Source organism: Taurulus bubalis, assembly GCF_910589615.1.
Source record: "Taurulus bubalis genome assembly, chromosome: 2".
NCBI lineage: Eukaryota > Metazoa > Chordata > Actinopteri > Perciformes > Cottidae > Taurulus > Taurulus bubalis.
This window is the reverse complement of record NC_136590.1, coordinates 24,362,090-24,387,826: the sequence shown is the minus strand read 5'-3', so window position 1 is coordinate 24,387,826 and position 25,737 is coordinate 24,362,090. Positions and strand designations below refer to the sequence as shown.

The following is a 25,737-nucleotide window of genomic DNA, read 5'->3' as shown; positions in this document are numbered from 1 at the left end:
TAAGTTAGAAAAACCCTGTGAATAGAATTCTTTGAATATATTGTTTTGTAACATATCCGTATGTTGGCTTGAATTTATGGTTGACACGATTGACTGACGATGCCTTTGAAAGTGTTGCATAGTTGTTTTGATTGCTTTGTTTTCTTATTTTTACTCATTTACCTGCTTACATTTTTTATTTGTTTCCTTTTAAGGCCTACTTGACCAGATGCATGGTTAATTTCTTATATTCTTTCGTATTTTTGAAGGTTGTATTTCTGTTAAATTGTAAAAATACCTAAATAAAATATCAAGTAAAAAAAATAAAAGATAAACAGTCAATGGGAGATTCCATGTTAGTACTCTCTGGCAGCATGCATGGATAGAAGGCATGGCTTATATGGCCGGTGAGGGGAGGGTAAAACTCTCATTTGTATAAAAATAAGTATACGCAATAAACGCAGTGGACGGGACGGTTCAGGCTCTGAGACCATGAAGGATTATGAAGACTCCGTCGCTTTTCTGGGTCAGTGGGGACGTTTCCAGCAGGTCATCTTTTTCCTGCTTTGTGCCAGCATTCTGCCCAATGGATTTGGTGCTTTCTCTGTTGTCTTCTTGACTGACACTCCTCGTCACCACTGCCTGGTTCCTGAGGTCAACTTGACTCAAGACTGGCGCGATGCCATCATCCCGATAGAGGTTGTTATCTTAAGTTGCCACATTGGTTTCTCATTATTAGTTACACATATTCAACAATTCCAAAAGTGAGCCAGGCTGACAGAGAAAAGTATTTTATACAATATTGCTAAAGAAACTAATTTTGCATTTGCTGTGATATTTTTAGGCTAATTATCTAATCTCTAATAAAAACATGAAAACAATCAGACATGCACAAAATGACATGATAAATTAAATATTTATTTTTTTACATGTGTTTAGGTTATCAGCGTCAACCGTTCTGAACTGATTTGGGCTCACCAGCGTGAGAACTTTGGCTATTAGTGATATTACGGTTGTTAGGCCAGAATTGTTATGATATTACAATACTTTGATGATGTGTGGCTTTGGAGTTTATATATTGTTCTGCATCTGCTGTATACATTTTATGGAGTCTTATGAAGCGGTCTTGCTACTTTTTACGGTTTTATGTGAAATTTTACTAATGCCACTTATAGAGGTTTGTGTCATTGTGACCTGAGGTGGTGAATGGGAAACAGCAGCAGAGCAGATGCAGCAGGGTCAGGCTGGACGTGGTCAGAAATCTCTCTGCTCAGGGATTCATTCCTGGCAGGGACGTCAACCTCAATGACCTGGAGCAGGAGGGCTGTGTGGACGGCTGGAGCTAGAGCAGAGATGTTTACCAGTCCACCATCGTCTCTGAGGTGAGGGTTGTTGTATGATACACTACAGATCAGTAACTAAAATAAATAATTAAACCTGAATATAATACATACTCAACTGTTTCCTATGTTTTGCTAAGGAAGGAAATGTTTGATGGATTATTTTTCTTCTCAGAAATAGAGGTTATTTTTCTTTGTTCATGAATGGATAGTTTGACCTGGTGTGTGTCGAGAGCAGTGGAAGCAGCCGTTCACCTCAACAGTTTACTTCCTGGGAGTTCTTGTTGGAGCCTTCTTCTCAGGACAGCTCTCAGACAGGCACTGAACACACCATCTCATAATTAAATTATAAACACATCATATTCTTAAAACCTTTTCATTCTTGCTGAAAATGTCCTTGCTTAACTTTTGCCAAATGAAAAACACAGTAGATCAAAAATAAAAAGGATACATTTAAACTAATAGGATCTTTGGACCCTCTACAATTTGCTTACCAGCCTCATGTGGGTGTGGACGACGCCATCATCTACCTGCTGCAACGAGCTCAGTCGCACCTGGATGGTACCGGTGTCTTTGAGAGAGTCACTTTCTTTGACTTCTCCAGTGCATTTAACACCATCCAACCACTGCTACTGGGTGAGAAGCTGCGGGTGGTGGGGGTAGACTCGTCCACCATCTCCTGGATCACTGACTACCTCCCAGGCAGACCACAGTTTGTCAGAATGGGCCGTGTGCTGTCTGGGACGGTGGTCAGTGATGTTGGAGCCCCACAGGGAACTGTTCTGTCTCCCTTCCTGTTCACCCTGTACATCACTGACTTCCAGTACAACACGGAGTCATGCCATCTGCAGAAGTTCTCTGATGACTCTGCAGTGGTCGGGTGTATTAGGGATGGACGGGAGGAGGAGTACAGGGCAGTGGTGAGTGACTTTGTGAAGTGGGCCGGCGTGAATCACCTGCTTCTGAACGTGGCCAAGACCAGAGAGATGGTGGTCGACTTCAGGAGGAAGACAACAGCTTCTAGTCCTCTGAGTGTTCTGGGAGAGGACGTGGACATAGTGGAGGAGTACAGGTACCTGGGTGTTTCCATCGACAGCCGACTGAACTGGAAGGCCAACATCACTCTTTTTCCTACTGCAGGGTCAGAGGAGCACTTTCTCTAAGAGGTTCCTCACGCTCCGCTGCAAGAAGGACCGTTACAGGAAAACATTCCTGCCGACAGCAATACGGCTTTACAACAAGTCACCGCTTGCTTGCTAGTCCCTCTGTGAATTAAACAATGTAAACACTGTACATGTTCATAGTTACCTACACTTAACACTTAACATATCATATTATATACAAATATACGATTATATACATTTATTGCATTTTTGCACTCTTCTATTGTTTGTTGTTGTCGTTGTTGTTATTTTATTTTTATTATATTTGCATTTACACTTTAATATGCACATACATACTTGCACTCTTGCACCTCTACTGTATAAGGTTAATTTAATTTAATTCCTAAATTAATACTCTGTTATTCTTTCTTTCATACAGCTATTTTATTGTTGTTATTTTTATCTTTATTCTATCAGTATTATTATTGCATATATCTTTCATCCCTGTTGTTTTTATATCTTATTTTTATTTTTTATATCTTATCTTATTTTTGTAGATGGCTGCTACGCGACACTAAATTTCCCCTTGGGGATTAATAAAGTATATATTCATTCATTCATGCATTCATTTAGCAACCGTTACTGTAAATAATAATTTAAAAAAACTTTCCATTTTTTTCTTATATAGTTGTTTGACTTCTCATTCTAGGTTTGGAAGAACGCCTGTTTTCTTTGCCACAGTGGCACTTCCACATTCTTCTTACCTTCATGGATTGTGTTTGCCATCCTCTTCTTCATCAGCAGTATGGCACCAATCTCCAACTATGTATCTGCCTTTGTGCTGGGTAAAAGTGTACATTTTTTAGTACAACAAATAATAATTTTCTACAGTTAGTGATGTTGAACAAATTACATATATTGTGTGTGCTGTGCAAGTCCTGTTGTATCACTTGTTACAACTAACTTCACCTATTTACCCGCATTTTTCTATTTTTCAGGCAATGAAATCTTAACTGGCAATGCACGGGTCCTGTTCTCATCACTGGGTGTGTCTCTGTGGTTTGCCTTTGGCTACATGATGCTGCCTCTTTTTGCTTACCTTTTAAGGGGCTGGAAATCTCTCCTGTTGGCTATCTCTCTGTCTGGCCTGCTCTACATTCCGCTCTGGTGGTAGGTTGTACTCATGACAGTTAAAAATGTTTTAATGGTAAGTTGACCATATCATCCATTGACTTCCCCTTAGCTAGTAGGCATTGGCAGAAAGCTCAGCAAGATAGTCCAGATACCCCTCACTTCAGCAACCTGCACTTCCTGGGGGATCTTTAGGGGTCCCCAGGCCAGGTGAGATATATAATGCCTCCAACATGTTTATGGTCTTTTACAAGTTGGACCTCCAAAGTGAAGTGCCCTGGAGGCATCCTGATTAGATGCCCGAACCACCTCAAGGCACTCTTTTTGAAGGTGAAATGGCTCTTTGAGATCCTTCCGAATGTCTGAGCCCCTCTTGCTATCTCTGAAGTTGAGCCCAACCATCCTATGGAGTAAAGTAATGCCAGCTGCAATTTTAGTCTTTCAATCACTTGATTAGATAGATTAGTAACAACCCTGATGCCAACAATCGGCAAAAATACATTTAACATTGTGCTGAGAACACAAATACAGTTTTCAGTCAAGGACTGCAAGACAACAGTCCAGTGCCACATACTCCCACAGTACTCGCCACAGGAGTCCGAAGGGGAACCTATTGTAATACCTCACCAAGTCCACAAAACACATGAAGACCTTTGCAAACTTCCATGACCTCCAACAACTTGTCACACACCCTGGTGTTTGCTTTGGCTACCACTGTCACCGCAGCCTTTCTGGACCTGGGGTACTTGTCTGGTCCCTGTTGACCCACACATTTGGGTTTAACAGGTCCCTCCGGAAGCTTTCCCTGACATCAGTTGACATCTCTGACATCTCTGCTCTACTCGATTGTTCAAGATATATGTACTCAGATTTGATGATATGACCACAACGTCGATCATCGATCTTTGGCACAGTGTGTTCTAGTATCAAGTACTAGTATGCCCCTCTGATCGAACATGGCTTTTGTTATGGACAGTCCGTGATGAGCACAAAAGTTTATGAACAAAGCATCACTCAATTTCAGATAGGACAGGCCATTCCTATCGGTAACCCCTCCAGGTTTCTCCATCGTTGCCCATGAGTGTTGAAGTCCCCCAGAAGAACTATAGTTCCTAGATCGTATCCTCGCTTGGATGCCACCTAGAGACTTCAAGAAGAACGGATACTCTGAGCTGCTGTTTGGCGCAAAGGCACAAACAACAGTTAGCGGCTTGCCCTCAGCGACCCACATGGAACCACAGTACCTTAAATCAGTGATCCTCAACTAGTGGGTCGCGGGCCTTTGCCTGGGCAAAAAGAATATATATAATAACTATTTTTTTATTTTCATCCTGTGGTTTTATTTTGAAGGGACTTTTTTATGCAGCGGAGTGTCATTTTTTTGCCGGCTCTGGTTTCAACTTGTTTTGCACTTGTCCCTCCATGTTTTCCTCAGCGTGTGCCAGGTTGGGTCAAACCATCCTGATATGGGGGAGACACTGGGTTTTTAGGATAATTAAATTAAACAGCCTATTTAATATAAAATTCACTACTGATGGCGCTGCCTGCATGACAGGAAAAAACTTGGGGGTCGTGAGGAGAATTGAGTGCTGCTTAATTTTCTGTAAAGCACAATGTTTTTCAGTATTTACCTACTGATGAGTTAATCACAAGAAAAGTTAATTTTGTATATATGAATCCTTCTGAATTGCACTTTTTGATTAAATTATTTTGAATTTGTGGAAATGGTGCTCCTCAAGACAGTGACTTTTTCCATAGTAAAATGTTTGTCATAGATTCAGTGAGTGTTTATTCTCAGTTAAAGTTAGGCCATTTTAGTCTTTTTGAAACTACTTCTTAGTTGTTGGACCTTTTTATTAGGACTTTTTTTGTTTGTGCATGAAAGCTGTTGAGTCTGTTTAAAAATGGCTGAAGATTCGGAATTGTTATGTATGTTGTAATACCTTGTGTCCTGAAGATGCACTTTTTAGTATTTATTAAAATGCAGCTAATTGAGTGCAAAAGGATATAGTTCCCTCTCTAGCATCACAACCAGCTGGTCATTCTGGTTTATCAATAAACTTGTTTTGTGTACATATTCTGTACTATCTTAGGTTCAAACTGCACGATCTTTACATTAAATACATTTGAGAAGTTGAGAATGTTCCTCGATTTGGTTCGTGGCTTGTCATTCAGGGGTGATGGTGGTTCCCGGAGCCAGACCAGTTGAGAACCACTGCCTTAAATTACACCATACATGTTATGATTTTTCTCCTGTCAGAAGATGAAAACAATAATTTGGCTCTTTTACTATAGAAATATCCTAACTTGTATTCACCCTTACTTTAAGCCCCTCGGATCGAGCCTAATCCTTTTTGTTTCTCTGTTGAAAACTGAGGCAGGCTCATCCCAGAGTCTCCTTGTTGGTTGCTCTCTCAGGGAAGAGTGGAGGAGGCTGAGAGCATCGTCAGAAAGGCTGCGAAGTGGAACAAAGTCGATGCTCCACAGGTCATCTTTGAAGATTACAGCGTACATGTAGGTTTGCCCCAAACCTAACACCGAACACAATGTGTACACATTGTTAGTACAATTCATCCAATTGGCAGCAATGTACATACCAAATTGTATAACAATTCTTCCAGCAGTTGTTGAGATATTTAATGCTGGACCAAAGTGGTGGAATGATATGCCAAACTGCTGTTGAGACGGAGGTGTTATATCTGGCAGGCTGATGAGTCAAAGACACACCCGAAGGAACAACACAATCCTTTTTGTTTCTCTGTTGAAAACTGAGGGAACACGTCCCAATTTCACACTAACCCCTACATCAGTTGCTTCATCTCAGCAGCTGTAGAGGTACCAGCATATACTTTATACCTGTGATACTTTCCACGACGCCTATCTGTTATTTATTTTTTGCTCCTTGGAGGATTGTCGCTGTGTTTCCTTCAACTGGTGCCTGAAAGTAAGCATTGACACAGGGCTCTCAAGTGTCACGCATTGAGCGTGACTGTCACGCATTTCGGTCTTAAGTCACGCCCTCCCGCCACAGATCGTATTTCTCACTCTGAAAAAAACCTTTAGGCTATTTAATGTGCCGCAGCGCGCAAACATGACCTGGTCGCGCTGCCCTCACCATGGAGGAATCAAGCACGTCTCTCCCGAATCCCCTGGAGTTCTGCCGTGAGGTGCCACTCATCAGCCAATCAAAAAAAAGAAATGGGCTACACGAATAGCCAATCAGAAAAACGTATCTGTTGTATCTGGGTGAAATGTAAATCTTACCTGTCTTAAAAACTTGAGAGCCCTGTTGACATGACGTGGTACTTTTATATTCCCAAGCAAATATCTTTAGCCCACCGATTCAGCATTGCACTCCTACAACATTTAGAAAGCAGATTCAAAATTCTTAAAATCTGGTGCCCACATTACACACAACGCAACTCCAACGCCGACAGTTTGCTTGGCTGTGTCATGCTAGTAGAAGCTAATAATGTCGTCTTGAGTTACTTGACTCATATGCATTAGATTTCCCCAAGACCTGTGAACTGACTTTAAACTGTAAAAATGATGGAGACTAGACTGTTTCTGAGGTTGAAGAATTGTTTAGAATGCTTTTGAGGTTTTAAAGCAGCGGAGAAAATGGTTGCATTAGCCTTCGTCTTATGTTAGCTTTCTGTTACCACCTCTTGTGTAACGGGTTGGTTTTGACCCATGTCTTAAATCAGCTGTAAAATACACTAAAAACAATTATCTATCAGTCAATGTGTTTCTCATCTCCTGGTTACCTTGTTAGGCTTCCTAATCCATGAAAATATTATTGTATGTTTTAATATTTTTGGTGTGGGCCTCTGGGCATTGTCTCTGTTAGTATACCCCTCGATTTCAATTTAAAAAATGGTTAAATGAACCTCAAGAGAATCATATAAGTAAATAAAAGGTTGTTGTGTTACCTGACTATTACTGAGGGGTATTAGAACACATCTCTTAAATACATTTGTTTTATTAATTTTTTCATTTTAATATTATTAACTATAGTAACATCTATGGTGTTACAGGTCAATTTCGTCCAATGTATATTTACTTCAAGAAAAAAGCTAAAAAGTATTTTTTATTTTTTTTCAGCAATTTAACTTTAATACAAACACAAAATTAAAAGCAGAACAAGTCACAACACAACATATAGATTTGCAAGCTAGAAAAAAAAAATCAAGAAAATCTTCTTTTTATAATTGGGTCGAAACCGACTCTAACAACACAAAGGTCATAATTTCAACCAGGGCATTTTATAATTTAGTGAAAAACAATGTTTTTGTTTTATTTAGTTGAAGTAGAGGTTCCTGACAAAGTCAAAAAGCCTTGATGCAATAAAACACATTTTATGTGGTTATTTTATGCATTTAAAACCTAAAACGGGTCGATGCCAACCCTAACACAAGAGGAAGGTTAGGTGAAGGTAGGAAAATAATTTAACACTCAGTTAAATGCATTGGATCATTCAGGGAATTTCTTAGACAAACTGTTCTTTCCTTTCAGGTTTATCAGAACTGGCAGTTACTCTGCAGATGCTGGGTAAATTTGTCATTACCGCCGGTGCATCCCTGATGTATACCTACACAGCAGAGCTTTACCCAACAGTGCTCAGGAATACAGTGACAGGGATGTACACTGCTATTTCCAGAGTGGGAGGTTCCTTTGCACCTTTTTTGTTACAACTAAGTGAGTAAACTGGTCTCTTATCATAATTACTCAGTAATTATGTGATTTTCTTTTACCCGAGTTATCATGTGAAGTTACTGTAAGGAACTTTTAGTTTTAACCGATTATCAAATTAATACTGAATCCTCTATATGACCTTGATTGATTGACTATTTCTATATAGTTATTCTTAATGCTTGTCATCGGTGCCACCGGGTCGGTTTCTGTGCAAAATGCAAACATGAAACCATGTAGGCTCACCAGGAACTCATCGGTCCAGACTCCAGTTGGGCCTCCGGCAGCGACCAAATCCGGCTTCACTGCAGCCTTTAACCTGGCAGACAGGAGGAGAGCTCTGCTCCCGGCAGCAGCGTCTCCAAATTCAGCCAGGAGCAGAGCTTCTCCTCTCTGCTCCGCCTGGTAGCCAACACAGACATGACGCTGTTGGAGAACCAGAACCAGGACTGAACGGACGGTCAGACCTTGCTGCTGTAAAATTCTTAGTTTTCTAAAGGAACTCTGGCGCTCGGATACACTACCACTTTTGTCCACAGGGAACGCCAGAATCAACACAAAATGAATGTTCGTTGTAGTAACTTCAAACAGATAAGCATCGGATTTCAACTATTTTTAGTTTGGATGCTAAACACACTGATTAATTAACATACAGTAAATATTTACAGTGCACAATAAACACAGGACTTCCTTCATCCAAATGTCCTCTTCTCCTTTTACAGGTGGATACTTTAAGTACCTGCCTCATATCGTAATGGGGACTCTGGCTTTTGTGTCTGCCTTTGCTGCGCTCTTCCTGCCAGAAAGTTTAGGACGACCTCTACCTCAAACTATTCAACAGATGCATAAAAGAGAAAGGTGGGTTCCTTTAGAATTAGATACGTTTCCGTAAACTCGTCCTATGTCAATACACTTATATAGACTGCAGACGAAGATCAGCTCTCTCGGGAACTCTGGCACATTTACGTTGAGGTGAAAACTGAAATGTGAAATAATGTCCCTGGTAAATGAATAAATAAAGTAAAAAGATGTTCAAAAATTGCAGCTTTTTCATATATATTGTTCTGTATTCATAAATTCACATGATAGTTTGTCTTTTGTCACTACAGCTTGAAGTGCCCATTGATCACAAGATGAGTACATTTAAACCCTTAGTTGATTTTCGAAAGACGAAAAATTACTGAAATGAGTTATTCATAAATACTGCACAATTAACTCTAGCTGCACACGTATCTTTGCTATGTTCAGGACAAGTTGATTTAATGGCATTACATGAATAAGAAAGGAAATCAAAAGAATTAAAGCGTGACTAAAATATTTTTAGAGTAAATGTGTGCTTGTTATCTCAGATGACAAATATAGATATGAATTTTGAACTGAAATATGAAATGATATGGTTCTGATTAAATTGTACATTTATTGAAACTATGTTTTATCTTCATGTGCTGTTGAACTTTTCTTTTTTTTGTGTATATGGTAACGATTGCATTGCTGCTGAGCATGATTAGTGCAGACAATTTTTGTGCTTTTCTTTTTCCAGTATTTTGATGCCGTTGCAGAGAAATCATTAGTTTCCCGTTTCGTGGAGGTATTTTAAGACACACATTATATTGTTTCAATAACTGTCGCGTTCCTTGATCCTGTTGCAGCCGCATAAAAATCCAGTGACAAAAGAATCCTCCTCAGTTATTCCTGATGAGAAACACAGACGGAGTCGTGGCGGTCGTTCAGTTATTTGCCTCGAGCTGGATATCGGTGCGGTTCCTCGTTCAAGGGACAACCGAAGACTTCCTGTCTGCAATGTTTTCCTTTTCTTCGCCGTGTGTGAGTGTATACGGTGTCTTCTGACAACATCTTGAGTAAAAAAAAACACACACACAGTTACAGGAATGATTAACAGACACATAACAATGCTGATGGGAAGTGTCTACTATTAAATATCCATTGAAGTGGCACCCAGGATCCATATTTATTGTATCAATGAGCCAATACTCAGATTGTCCTGAGTCAGTGTGGCTGGCTGATCTGTGACCTTTACACTTGACAGGTTGTGGAATCTAGACTTGTGGAATTTAAACTGCTCAACACTAAACGACTGAATGACTCCAAGTTTAAATTGAATAAAAGATAATATGTCTGAAGCATCTGCTGAGTGCAATATGCTGGTCATGCATTGCAATACACTTTGCATGTTGAGTTAAATATATTTTTAAATCACGGTATGTGTAATAACAAGACTTAATTAAGAGTAATGTTCATTACTGACATTAAGATGAATATTTATTGTATTACAAGTCTTCTGAAATATTATGTTTAAATATGCAAATGAGGCATTATCTAATGGTAACTTGGCGAATTTAGAAGAAATAGACAGATACAAACAGTTAAAGTAGTAACATAAACACTTAAATGTGTATTTTGGATGTTTTCTTTCCATCAGTCTGAAAGAATATGTATATATATATATATATATATATATATATATATATATATATATATATATATATATATATATATATATATATAAAATAAATAAATATATGGAAGCAAAATAGCCCAAAATCTCCACATTCAGTTGTGTTTTGACAACAATGAGCTAGCCGGAGCTAACGGGCCAGATAGCTGGCTACAGCGTTTTTGTGAGACTGAACGGTGAGTAATCAATTGTTGCCCCTATCACTGTTAACTTTCTTACAGTGAACTTAGTACGACTAGTCGTGTTGGACCTCCATAATGTGTTTGTAAGACCGTAACTAACGTGTGTTTGTTGACGATAGCTTCGTAGCGTTAGCACGTCACTACATAGTGCCGTGTTGGATGTTTCCTTCCGTGTCTACGGCTGAACGGTGCATACTCAACTGTTGTCCCTATCACCGTTAACTTTCTTACAGTAAACTTAGTACGACTAGTAGCGTTGGATCTCCGTTAATCGTTACTACAGTAGTGTTTATGTCACGTTAGGTGCTGCTAACACGGTGCAAGCTAACGAGAGCTAGCGGAAATAGTTGACTACAGCTATGAACGGTGGGTAATCAACTGTTGTCTCTATCACCGTTAACTTTATTTCAGTGAACTCATACTGACTTGTATTAATGTATTTTACAAAGTGGATTCAGAGCTGCGAGGGTCCAGAGGACAACATGCAGCTGCAGCAGTCTCCCTGTTCGTCTGCCTGCCAACACATCACTATAGCAGGCCACAAAGCCAGCCACAGCTCATATTCCCCACCATATAATAATACATTTGGTGTTTGACATTTATTTACATGTGTCTACCATTTTATTCATATATTCCACTGTTTTTGTGAACCTAAGACCTTTGGTAAACCAGTTTCCATCACCAAAACCGATATACCACATGAGTAAAGTTATGTTTTCACAACAAATGTCCAAAATCAAGATTACATTTTTCAGCTTTAGTCATATTTTCTCTTTGCTCTTGTGCCTTGGGACAATGGTGCCTCATTATATAGATAGCTGAGATTCTTCTGTAATTGTTGATATACAACACATGTATGTATCATATGCAAGTGACTTTAAAAAGGGAAATTTAAAAAGTATGTAAAATCAAGAAAATGACCCCAGAGTGTTAAACAGTCAATGGGAGAGATATTTTTGTGCTTGCATGGAAACACACAAATAATCATTCATTTTGAATCTGGCACGTTTGAGTTGTCCTGCATTACATTTATTGTTACTTTTGTCCAGAGCGACATACAATTGGGTTTTTTCTGTTGGTGAAAAGTAAAGTGATAAATTTAAAATAAAACTGTCTTGTCTACATTTAAAACTAAAATAAATTAGATAATTCCTCATGACAGGAGAAAATGAAATGTTGAATGGAGATAGAAATGGAGAACTCTATGAAAACAAACTATTGACTAATCTGACTCTGTAATACGGCTTGTCTCAGGGAGGCGTATGGCTGTCTTACCCAGGGAAGTGTTGCATGTGAGCAATGGTGTCGGGCAGAGGCATTCCATAGCTCTCGGGCAGCAGGAGACTCAGCAACCCTGACAGAGCCGTAATGCTTCCCATCAGGATGTAAGGCAGTGAAATTGAATAGCTTCCTGTTGCAACACATGAAAGACGAAGACGGTGACAAACAACTGAGGCCAGAACGGGTCAGAACAAAAAGACAAAAGGTGGAAAGTACTTCGATGTGGCTGCATCGGCAGTTTGAATCCGATCCACAAAATGTTAAAGGAAACTTCTAAATTTGAACTGAAAGCTTTTTCAGCGGTCTATTGTGTTTTTGTTCTGTTAACTTTTGTTGTAGTTGTTTTGTTTCCATAGAGGCACCGGCTTCTTGTTAGCCTTCTTGTTTCTGTCAGTTGGGAAAAAAACAGCTGTTCTTCACAGTTCATCCAAATAATTCAAGTCACTTCCATGCAAGGGAAAATTAAAGCCCTTGTCAACCAAACAGAACCTGAACACAAGGGCATATTTACTTAAGTAGATGAAGTACGGGGCAATGATGCTGCCAAATCTGGAGGCCATGGAGCAGGTGCCCACCGCCGTGGTCCTCACGACGGTTGGGTAAAGTTCGGCTGTGTATGCGTACACAATCGCAAACGCCGCCGTTACAGAAAACTTCCCCATCATCTCGAATGTTATGGCAAGATACATCTGGTCTAGAAGGTATAAAGCATATTACAGAGTGAGATAATACATGTGAGTTAAAGTTAAAGGGTATAGCCGCGTGTCCAGAATGTAGCATCTGGACATGCTGTATGAAAAAACAGTCTCAGTTTGTGAAATGACGACAAAAGGTCTATCTATTGGTTATGTGTACAGGAAAATGCATTCTGGACAACTTTTTTTATAAGGACAACATTACGTTAAAAACAAAAGTTGAGTTGAGGCGCCAAACCCACTCATGGCTAGGTTTAGGCAATACTAACAGTTAGGTTGAGGCAACAAAACCATGAACAATTAGGTTGAGGCAACAAAACCATGAACAGTGGCGACTGTGGCTAAGTGGTTAGCATGCCTGTCTTTTCAAATCAGAGGGTTGGTGGTTCGCACCCCGGCTCTGCTAGTCCATGTTGCTGTGTCCTTGAGCAAGACATTTAACCCCTAATTGCTCCCCGTTGCTGTGTCTGTGGCGTATTGAGCAAAAATGTAAGTCGCTTTGGATAAAAGCGTAAGTGAAATGTAATAGAACAGTTAGGTTGAGGCAACAAAACCATGAACAGTTAGGTTGAGGCAACAAAAGCACTAACAGTTCGGTTTAGGCAACAAAACCATGAACAGTTTGTGGATTTGTTGCCTCAACCGAACTGTTCATGGTTTTGTTGCCTCAACCAAACAGATCAGTTGAGGCAACAACAGCACTAACAGTTAGGTTGATGCAACAAAAGCACTAACAGTTAGGTTGAGGCAACACAAGCCCTAAGAGTTAGGTTGAGGCAACAAAAGCATTAACAAACAAATCTACAAACATTTAGGTGGAAGCAACAAAACTGCAAACAGTTAGGTTGAGGCAATACCAGTTGTCTTTTTAGATATTATAAAGTAAGTCACTCTGACTGTTGTTGATGCATTTAATGTGTGTCCACCACTTACAAAGGCTCCTAATTAACTTTCCACTGGCATTATTATTGTCCTCAGGGCCACAAAAGAAGAAACCCAGACAATTTGAGTCCTTGAACACAAAACCAATAGATTGCATGTTGTGCTTATTTCACAAACGGCTGTATATAAACAACTACACGAGAGAGTGGCTGCTTTAATGTATGTCCATTAAAGTGTCATACCTGCTGGTATAAGCTTTATGAATAGTAGAAACATTCCTCCCATGAAGAGCGTTGAGAAAAGACTCAATCGTCTGGAACACCAGCGAAACATAGCCCATGACATAATGTAGGCTGGCATCTCGACCACGGCCGACAGGAAACAGTTGAAGTATGCGTTACCGTGAAGGTTCGCTGTGTTCAGGGAAAGAGCAAAGTAAGCGATGGCCACGGTGTTCCTGTGGGGATAGAAGGTATTTATTATTGTGTCGTCTCGAACACTGTCCTCTATTAAAAGTGTAATGTATGTGTTTGTGTAAAATTGGGGTGAATCAAAAGTTGGAGAAGAATAAAGGGACTATCACACCTGCGTCAGACTGACTCTGCCTTCTACCGTTTACCGAGTATTACCCATAAAGTCCAGTAGAGGGGCTACGCCTGTGCTTATAGAACTAGGGTTACAATATCGCAACCTTCACTCTTTGCTGCAGACGGCAGCTGTTTTCAATACAAAAGCACTAAAACCTCAATTTATGCAAACTGCCCAGCCCAGTAAGGTTAGGCAATAACTTGTGAACATAGTCCAGCATTTAGCAGCTAAAGATGCATAACAGACCGAATAGAAGTCTTAACATTGGACTTGCATCGATCAAGTGGCTAGAAATATGACTTTAAATGAAAGTGTATGTTGCTATGTGCTACGCAGCTGCATGTATCTGCTTAAAATGTGATATGTTGTTGTTTTTGCAGCCTGTTTCTCAGCATGTACTGTATTAATGACAGTGAATAAAACCCTTCAGTTGTAATGATCAGGAAAACATGGCGTCTGCATCATTGATTCCATTTTTGATCGTATAAAGTCCTTTAACAGTAGAAGAAGGTACATGCAGCTTGGAGTTTACCCATCCGCTAATGATCAGCGCACAACTTTTCTTTTTCTGCAAGACAAAGATAATCCCACTGTATTTGTGGGGAAGTGAGCACCGGAAGAATACTGGGCACACTGTGCAGTTATACAACCTGATTTTGATCTCCGTCGCAGGCTTCACAGCACCTGGCAGGTCATTATTTGTTGTTATTGAAATGGACTGACATGTGGTCGGGGTGATGCATGAGCAGAGACTGCGTGTGTTCATTATATGTCCATGTGTGTGTGCTTAGGTGTGTGTATTTGTGTGTGTGTGTGGGGGGGGGGGGGCACTGTGCTGAATGTGTAGGTCAGGCGGGACAGCAGGGACTCACCAGACCAGCCACAGCGTGAGCGAAATCCAGCGGATGTTTCGGGAATGAAGCAGGTCACAGATGTTGTGGGCCTTCCTCGTCCCACATTGAAGTTCTTTCTGTGGGGCAGCAGAGGGAGAGAAACAACAAACACTTAGCAGGCAGAGCCATTAGGCTAGAAATTATTTCATCAGAGAGACAACTTTGTAAATGCACGGCCACCCTCTGGGGTGAACATATGTATTACCAAGACGTCAGGCTTAATGGAGGCAAAAATGCACTGCGCAATGAGAAGCTGAGGTGGTGGGGGGGGGCAAACATTATTGTGGTAATTAGGAAAAGATGGTGAGCAAACACTGAGTTCACTGGTTTATTTTTTACACTGTTAAATGTCCATTTTGGTATCTGGTGATCATTATTTAACGAACCAATCGAAGGGATTCGTGCAAGGATTGTTTTTGTTGATTAGACAGTTATTTTTTTTACTGTCAAATATCGTTACCGGTATCAGCCTCAAAAATCCAGTTTCATCCAGGCTTTAATTACAAATATAAATGTACAATGCACACACACAAACACACACACACACACACACACACACACACACACACACACACACACACACACACACACACACACACACACATACACATAGACCAGGATAACATAGTATTCTTTAGCACCGTGTATTCTAGCTATTGAGAGTTCCATGTTCACCACATCAAGATAACTAGCTAACCACTGGGGTTTTGTAAGGGTAGTAAGATGTGTTTTTGATGCTGTGATAATTCCAGTGAGGAATATTTAGTTATTTTTAGTTTAATTCTTAAATCTCGTCATCTGAGCCACCGGGTCGGATTCTGGTGAAATCAGATGACATCATGCGGGTTCACCAGAAACTCAGCTCAGACTCCAGCAGAGACCAGTCCACAGTGGACAGACCCAGATCTGGCTTCACTGCAGCCTTTAAACTGCAATCAGAAGCTCCGGAGGGAGGAGGAGAGCTCTGCTCCCAGCAGCATCAGCGTCTCCTCCTTCTCTTCCAAAAGCAATGCTTCTCCTCCTGGTCCCCACTGGGTGTCGACACCGACACCACGCTGCTGGAGACCCAGGACGTAATGCTGGACCCGCTGGAGGGAAGGGGGGCACGGGAGAACCAGAACCAGGACTGAGCGGAGCATACTATCAGACCCTGCTGCAGTAAAATGGGTGTTGTTTTAAAGGGAGTCTGGTGCTCATGGAAACACTTACATCCACAGGGACCGCCAAAGTAAACATAGAATGAAAGTTCCTCGTAGTAACTTTATCATATTTACAAGGAATTATGAAAAATAGAGGCACATTTGTCTTACTAAATATAAGTCAAAAGAATAAAATGTCAGGATTATTATCGTGTAAAATACGAATAATTCCATGACCTTGGTGTTTATGTATCTTCACCTCACATGAGACACGTTTTCAGTGCTCACCTGCAAAGGACCGAAGATGACCGGCGGAGGCTCGATGTTGTTCCTCTTAGCGGCGTCTCTAAGAATGGCCTCGGCCTCCTCCACTCTTCCCTGAGAGAGCAGCCAGCGAGGAGACTCTGGGATAAACCTGACGACAGAGAGAGACGCCGATGGAACAAAGGAAAGCGAACTGCACCGCAAAGGTGCTATTGAGTCTTTATGATACTCAATCGAGTGAAACAAATATTTACTTTAATTAAGAGCTGCAGATATTCACGTTTGAGGAGCTGTGATCATTTAGATTTTGACATTTTTGTTTAAAATATGACTTAGCGTATCTTTATGCAATGGTTCATATGATTACTTACATAATAAGACAGCATTCATAACTTTGAAGTTATCAATCTCCAGATGTTTAAATGTACCCGTCTGAACCTGACTTTCAGGATTTGCTTCAATTTAAAAATTATGAACTTATTGTTGTGTGTAACAATTAAATCAGAGTTTCTATTGGCCCAAAGCGAAATAGAGTAACAAACACAATATGCTGTTTTTTTTATTGGTGCAAAACAGTCCCCATCTGTAGATATGCACTTTTTAATGAGACACAATTTTATAATCTATAGCCAATTATTTACAGGGAAATATCCCAAATTAAATCACTGATTTTAACCTCTTACCGTTCCTGTAAAATTTGACGAAAAACGCCTATCCAGGTATACCCAAAGTAAATCGGAAGCTGTACTTGAAGTATTTAGAGTAAATGCATGATCTTGGTCTCTTTTGAAAGGTAACAATCTGAATCAGAATCACTTTAAGTGCTGCTGACACTGAGTTATATGAGTTTGAATACACTAAAGTATAAGGTTTTTATTTCCGCCTGAACATTTCTTTGAAAATAGATGCCTGTAGATGATTATAAATGGGACTTATGGACTGGAAAACACAATGGGACCATAGCATGAAGCCTTTTCTAGTCTAAGTAAAAAGCAGATAACAATATCACAGGAAATGAATATTTTACACATGTTTTTCTAATGAAATGTCTAGATGTTTTTCCATTTTGAGAGTGAAAATATACCTATTTAAAAGGCTGATAGTCTTGCAAACTTATAGAGGTACTATTCATATTTACTACCAGTATTGCTGACACAGAGAAAATGAAATGCATTTTCAAGCTGATTCAAGGCCAAACTGAAGCTCTATCAGCAGCTGTCTCTTCTCATCAAATGTTGGGATTACTCACCCCCCGCCCCCCTCCCCGCCTTTTCCTGGGATTCGTTTTTTAGGCAATTTCATTGGCTGTACGAAACGCCTGTCATCTGAGCTGTACGACATGACAGGCTTGAGCCACGTAAGGAGACAGGGGTTGACTCTGTTCTTCAACGTAGCTTCTGGTTGGGTAATGTAGCCTGTCAGTCAGGACATGAAGCTCCTACTGGTTCAAGTGGGGATCCAATAGAAAGCTTAGATTTCGGCGGACATGATACCGAGTTTGGAGCTGTGCTCTCATGCAAACTTGCCTTTCTGCTAAAAACAAAACTGCTTTCTTTCATATCTTCCAGCTGATATGAAATGATGCAACGCCAGTTGGTGGATATTTATGGATGCAATCACGTGTTTTGGACTAAATCTTTTATGGGATTTATTTTTTAACGCTGTTTTTGTTGGAATGTTATGGATTTATGGATCAATATGAGGCGTCATCGGTGAGTTTTTACTATCGTTTGTTTGTTGTTGTCTGACAAAAGTCTCGTTTGTAGCTGCTGTGGTGGTCTGATCTTGAAACGGATTGCACAGCTGGAATCACAAGAATCGTAGGATTCCAGAAACACGTGGCACTCGTACCGAACTCGTACCGAACTATAAATAGGGGGTACAGTGTACACAAGAATGTCCAGTAAAAGACTCCCGTGGGGGGGCAGAACGTTAACAGGTTTAAACAATCGCTTATCATATAGATTCAGTCTATTGACAAAACATTTTTGCAGAATAATCTATCCAGATATATATTGTTACAGGAATTATGACGATTGATTGATTGCCATAGCTGAGTCTATCTACTGAAACTACCAGGTACCCATCAGCACTGCAGACGTTTTTTTAAAGGCCACACACACACCTACCTACCACCAGAGAGGCACAAAGAGGAAGCCGGGCATCGTGAGGACGAGGAGAAGCTTCCTCCAGTCTCTGAGGAAGTAAGCGAACAGCGGCAGCAGCATGTAGCCCGCTCCAAAGAAAAGACTCACACCGGCTGTGGAGAACACCGTCCGAACACCTGGGCCCAATATCTCTGTCCCTAATGAACACAAGGAATAACATATTTTGCATTGTCATGAAAACCTGTTAAATGCGACTGAGAGTCACTGAGGAGGGTGAAGCATACCCAGCACAAACGCAGCCACGTAATTGGAGATTTGTGTCAGGCCGACAACAAAGAACGTGGCGCAGAACATGGTCCACGATGGAGAGAAGACCTGGATCAACGTGAACACCGTCTGCATCGCCATGGTAACAAACAACACTATTTTTCTCCCGTACCTTAAAAAAAGACAGAAAGTCTGCAAGTGAATGACCAAGTCAGCATTATTACCAGGCGGTTCTGCCGAGTGAAGACGATGCGAAAGTGTCTTAAACCTGCATTCTCTCTACTGTCCACCAGGGGCGGCTCTTCTGGTTGCATAGAAGTATATGCTTCATGTGTAAAAGCTGCATTCTCTTTACTGTCCACCAGGGGGAGACACCTGTGGTCGTATAGAAGTATATGCTTCACGTGTTAAAGCTGCATTATCTGTCCTGACCACCAGGGGGCGACTCCTCTGTTGTATAAAGGCTATGCTTCATGTGTTAAAGCTGCATTCTCTCTCCTGACCACCAGGGGCGACTTCTCTGGTTGTATAGAAGTCTATAGAAAAAACATCTTTTTTGCTTTATTCCCTCAGTAAACATTGTAAACATGAGTTTATGTCTCAATCTCTAGTTTCAAGTCTTCTTCAATACAGCATGATGTTCATTTAGTAAATGATGGTCATTTAGAGTCAAACAGACCATAAAGCAGGGTATGCTTTAGGGCAGGGCTACAAGGTGATTGACAGGTTGACACCAGAGACTTATACGGTGTCTCTACGTCACTCCTCCTCAGTCGAAAAATGGTAACTTCCTGTTCATTGGTTGCAAACCTCTTAATCACAGTAGCCTCACCCTAAAGCATTTGCATGTATGGTCTGTTTGACTCTAAACGGAGCATAATTTACATATTTACGGTTTTGACTCTGCAGCTCACGTAATCGCAGTTTCACAATTGTGTCGGAGAACTACTGGGGCCTTCAGAAAAAGTAAAAACATGAAAGGCTCTCTCTGGGGCCAGTGTTTGGTTTGACCTGTTCCTTATGAACAGATATGAAGGGCTCTTTTTCAGGTAAAAGAGATGCAACGAGTTAGTTTCAAGTGATTATACATCAATGAAAACATAGTTATGAATATTATATTTAATTTATGCTATAGATCCCCTGAAATGCAACACACTGCCCCTTTAAGGCACATTCCTGAAGGGCTTAAAGATATCTTTTTTCTTGCCGTTTTACTAAGATGTCGACTGAAAACTATGAAAAAGAAAAAAAGTCTTCAGTGCAGACTTGTTTCTTGAGATCTAAAGTTAAACATTATAGAGGGCACTGATACAGATTAACCTTCCACATGCATGGACTTAAGTTATTTGTTTGATATTTAGCAGAAAATGTGGCATAACGATGTGTTGAGTGACACATTGAGTGACAAACTAAAGTTAATATTTGGTCCCAAACCTGTCAGAGAGCTGTCCTGAAATGAAGGAACCAGCGAGGACACCGCAGAAGAAGAGGGAAGACGTTAACGGGTTCTTCCACCTGTTGTCACACACCAGGTCCCACTGCAAACACACACACACACTCTCCATCGTTCAAAAGTTTGTAATCGGCTATTTTTAATGAGATAAAAATAAATAAAAACTTTAGATAGTTTTAAAAGAAGAAGAATGAAATGATTCAAACTTCCATTAAGTTGATGTCCCCACACTGTTGTATGGCAGGAGGAGGATGTTGGTGGATTTTAGATGGGGTTTTTTATATTTCCAGTCCAGAAAAGCGTCAGTAACCCTCGATCATTATAGAACTCTGAATATTGATGAAGTCTCTCTGGAGTCTCCTCGGTTAGATTGAAGAGGTTTAAACTGTCTTTGCTTAAGCAGCACCTCGCCTAATATTTGTAGAGTATAGTCCTTTCAGATATCTGCCTGTTAGGAATCAAGCTTTTTAATATATATATATATATATATATATATATATATATATATATATATATATATATATATATATATATATATATATATATATACACATATATATGTATATATGTATATATATATATATATATATATATATATATATATATATATATATATATATATATTATGTATCCGTAATATAAATGTATCTGTATTTTTTCTTCCATATATATATATATATATATATATATATATATATATATATATATATATAAGAAAAAAAACGGATACATTTCAGGAACACATATGGTAGTTAGTTATACAAATTAATATTCTACAATTTGAAGAACATGTTTTCCCTCATATTAAAAATATGTCAATGTAATGTTCATTTTAAGGCAACATTTTCTTTGTGTTGTTTCACTTTGTTTTTATATTGAAGTCTAATCTAATGAGGGTGGACAAAATATCAGAAACACTTTCTCTTGTATAATATCAATGATAGGATGATATATTGAGACGATTTGTTGTGCAGATCTGAAAAAATATATTCGAATACATTCAGAGTTTAAACAAAAAACTCCCCTTGACTTTAGTAATAAATAAGTCGCCTATATATTGTGACATATTTGTATTTTGGTGACCTCAATCATTATGTCATTCTAAACGGTTAATGATCCCTCTTCCACTGAAGCTGCAGCCTCTTCTTCCTGCAGCAGCGCGCGCAGTTGCTCAAACCTCAGATATGATGGTGGAGATGTACACGCTCCGGTCGTACTCCCACCCGTCCACGCAGCGCTCCGTGGACACGTTGGACAGGTCGACATCCACGCCGGGCAGCAAGCCCCTGTCCGAGAAGCCCTTCACGTCTTGCAGGTTGTACCTGGAGCACTTGCTGCGCACCAGCGCGCCGCTGTGGCTCTCCTCCTCCAGCGGGATGCTGCTGTTCCTCCACGCCGCGGTGAGGTTGATGTGCGCGGGGATGAGGCACGCGTGCGGCGGCGTGTCGCCGACGAAGACAATGGACATGCCGCTGAAACCGTTCGGGACGACGGTCAGGCAGAGTAGGAAAAACACCTCCCGCTGGAAGCGTCCCCACTCCCCGAGGAAGGCGGTCGCGGCTTCATAGTCGGTCATGCTAGTAGTCATGCTGGTTGGAACGGTGCGCGCACAAATGTCAAAAAAGCAGACGCGCGTGAAGGACTTTGGAGCGAGTTTATCACTGAACCATACCACCTGCCGTGTTCACTTTTGCCTTTCCTAAAATAATCCTGATTAACTGGCCTGTGAGCCTATCAGAGAACGACAAGCCCACCATGTGTTATCTAGTCCAGTGGTTCTCAACCTTTTTTGAGTGATGTACTCCCTGTGAAATAGTTGTTCAGCCAAGTACCCCTTAACCAGTGCAACGCATTTTTGGTTGAAAACAAGATGGAATACACAGCGCTGTGCCATCACTGTTCAAGGGAGTTGTTAGGCCCGACGCGCAGCGGAGGGCCGGCAAACCCTTGAACAGTACATTATTGTAGACACAGTACTGCCTCGAGTACCTTATTGCTTTTATATTACGGGTACCTGCGACTTTATAAATAGTAATAGTCAGCTCCCTATCAGCACAAATCAGTTGTAGCCACCAAACGTTGTGTATTGCATTTCAGTGACAGAGAAAATAGTCCTGGGACTATTATCTTTGTGTTAACATATTAGATTACATTTCATCAAGGAATAAAAAGTCATAAAAAGTCAGCAGATAGTTTCAAAACAAACATTATATTAACAAACATTAATAAATAAATACATTCATACATATAGTATATATATGTTTATATATGATTAATTGGCCTAAGAGCCTTTCAGAGTAAAACAGGCCCACTATTTGTTATGTATGTCAACATATTAGATTAAATAAAAGGACTGAAAGATTTGTGAATATATTTATAATTATAATATACAATTATGTTTACCATAAAAAGTCAGCTGATGGTTTCAAAACAAACTGTTCATTGACCTTGAGTATTAATAAATAATTACATATATATATGACACTCCCATTACAAAGAGTCTGATGTACTCTGCACCTTTTTATCTCAAAATGATCTTCGGTCCAAGGTCTGAATTATTTCCTTTGTTTCAACACTAAGACTGTAAACAAGGAAACAGTTCAATGATTAATGGTCTTTTCCTGTACTGTGTTTTTTTTGTATTTCTCTCTATTTCATCTGTCTTTGAGTTTCTTGAAATGGCTTCCTCAATAAAATGTATTTTTTACTATTAAGTAGTAACAAAATGTAAGTTAATTAGTAATTTGATCATTTGGAGGTACATTTTATTAATTTGTATACACATACACATTTTGTTTTATGATTAACAATGTATGTACACATTTATAGATCTATGTACACATTTATAGATCTATGTACACATTTATAGATCTATGTACACATTTACAGATCTGTGTACACATTTACAGATTTTTTTTAGATATCATGACACAACTCTCCTCACACCTCTCATACAATGGCCACATAGCAAAGCACTAAAGTGCAAATGCAGTTCAGAATGCTCTACATATAAACAAAAAGAAAACTAGAAAGGTACACTCAGTAGAGTGCCGATCTCTGTCAGGGTCTGCAACGACCACTGCTGTATTGTTGTGGTTAAATAAATATGACCCACGCTTGGTTAGCCCTAATCCAAACACCAATAGGGTAAGACGTCTTAGAACACACTTCAGCTGCTTCAGCTGCTTGTCGTTTAAGACATTTAATAAGATTTTTTTTTTAAACATAGTGAAACTCACCAAGCTGTCTGCACACGTAGCAGCACCCAATCTAAAAGTGAGAAAACTGTTGCAGAGTTGCAGATCGGGGGCCGGAGATGCACTAAGCTGTTTCCAAGTACACAACAGACTACTGAAGATGTTTTGAGAAAGTGAGAGTCAGCGTAACCACGAGAGGTCCTTGAGCATGCAGTCGTTGACGGAGACTGAGGTGCACACTCACTCACGCCAACAATTGCACGATCGCTCCTGGCGGTGAGAAAAGACGGCAACAATGTGGTGAATAAACAGAGACATCCAAACAAATACATTAAATACAAATACACAAACAAGAATACTGTACAGGTGTGGCGATCGGAAAGGAAGGTTTTTAGACTGTATTTAAAAGAGAAAAGGGGGTGGAGCAAGTCTAAACCAGCAGACAAACTGTTTCATTCTTCAGGTGCAGAAATACTGAAAGCCATCTTAGCGGACCACAGCAGCCTCTCAGAGGATTTCATGAGCACGGACGTCAGCAAGACGGGCCTGCAGCCATTTCAATCCTTCCTGAAGTTTCTTGGGATGATTGTGGAGCTTTTGAAGCTGGACAATGCAGTTAAATAGTGTAAAAGTTAGATATACACCTGAGGACCTGAGGTCATGACCCCGTGTTGGTAAGCGTTTGCCTGGCTGCTCATGCCCGTGAGCAAAATGCTTTTTTTGTGCCTGCAGAGTTAAACTGCAGTTGGACTGTCACGTGATTATCGATAAATCATTTAAGCTTATTATGCACTTTTGTTAGAATTCAGTGATTAACTTACTCTAATATTAAACCCACAGTCTCACGGTACCAGTGTTGGTTTTAAATCCGGCAACCAGTTCTCTTTCATGCTTTTGTGCCAGTACATTATTTAATCTGGGATGAGTCGTTTCTAAAAGCCGTTTGTTGTCTTTATGGATCAGTGATCATGATGGAGAAAAAAACATCTGCATCCCTTCAGCTCAGTTTAAACGTTCCTGATCTTCTTCCTGAAGGTAATTCATTCATTCAAGTACTGATTGAAGTGATTATTAGTGTTGCTCTGCGGCCTGAGAAGGAGCGTACATTGTTACACAGAACACCTAAATCTGGAAATTAATTAAATGAATATCAATATACACAACAACAAGGTTTGGAGCAGGCAATCCCAAACCTTATTAGGAACCAATCCTAATAATTATCGTAGTTATATACAAAAAATACACTACCTTTGCAGAATTTTAAATGTTCACTTTTATCGAGAATGATTTCACACTAAATGTTAATTTTCTTGTGTTGTTTTACGACACAATGTTGCCACAATTATCATGCAATGAACGTATTAAAGCAACAGATTAAACATGTGTTACTGTGAAACTAAGGGTGTTTTTTCATTTGTGAAAATAAGCCATTTTAGCAGTTTATTGCAGTAAAATGAACATATTTATTATACAATTTAAAGCCTGCTTACAGGATTTCTCCAATGTCTGCTGGACGTTTACATAAAGGCCTGCTCGCCTATGCAGTGTGGCTTTAAAATAGTCCTAATGCTACTTAGCAGCATTTAGAATACAGGCACGTGCACTTCTTGGGGGTATTTATAAGTGTGGAATGTTGTTTGGAGAAAACACCTCTTTGAGCAGAGTGGTACTGCTGGGAGAATAGACGCTTTTGATCATAATACCTTCATTCAATCAAACCAGCGAGTGAGAGGACTCTCATTCAGCAATTCTAGATAAATAAACAGTTCATAAACTGAATGAGAGGCTGTGGAGCCGGTCGCCTAAAGACCCGCTGGGAGGGAAAAGTTACCCTTTTTAAAAGAAGGTTTAATACCCTCTCAGGACGGGAAAGTGAAGTTTTCCATTTGTGCCCCCCCATCCCACCGAGGGACCAGCTCACTCTGCTCCACAGAGAGCTCAGACCCAACACTAAGCTCCAGACCTCAAGAAGGACACCACCACGGCTCCAACGCTGAAGAATTTCAGAGATTTATCCCCCCACCCCTTGAGAGCAAGGAGGTATTTCTTTTCTTCTTCTCCTAAAGA

General features: G+C 40.1%; 1 protein-coding gene and 1 pseudogene across 2 annotated transcripts; one reads left to right on the top strand and one right to left on the bottom strand.

Annotated features, from left to right (window-relative positions):
• The first annotated feature begins 471 nt into the window (after positions 1–471).
• Positions 472–8,698, top strand: LOC306753886 (solute carrier family 22 member 4-like; annotated as a pseudogene). The gene is made up of 7 exons: positions 472–678; positions 1,179–1,361; positions 1,532–1,637; positions 3,132–3,267; positions 3,421–3,592; positions 5,935–6,067; positions 8,576–8,698. The product of its transcript is annotated as a solute carrier family 22 member 4-like (transcript).
• Positions 8,699–12,174: 3,476 nt separating this feature from the next.
• On the bottom strand, positions 12,175–22,049 carry slc22a21 (solute carrier family 22 member 21; the record flags this gene model as incomplete). Its single annotated transcript, XM_079214156.1, has 9 exons — positions 12,175–12,314; positions 12,696–12,878; positions 14,004–14,218; positions 15,222–15,319; positions 16,670–16,796; positions 18,779–18,950; positions 19,038–19,192; positions 20,455–20,558; positions 21,651–22,049. 9 exons carry the CDS (start codon positions 22,047–22,049, stop codon positions 12,175–12,177), a joined length of 1,593 nt encoding a protein of 530 aa, XP_079070282.1.
• Between the last annotated feature and the right edge of the window lie 3,688 nt (positions 22,050–25,737).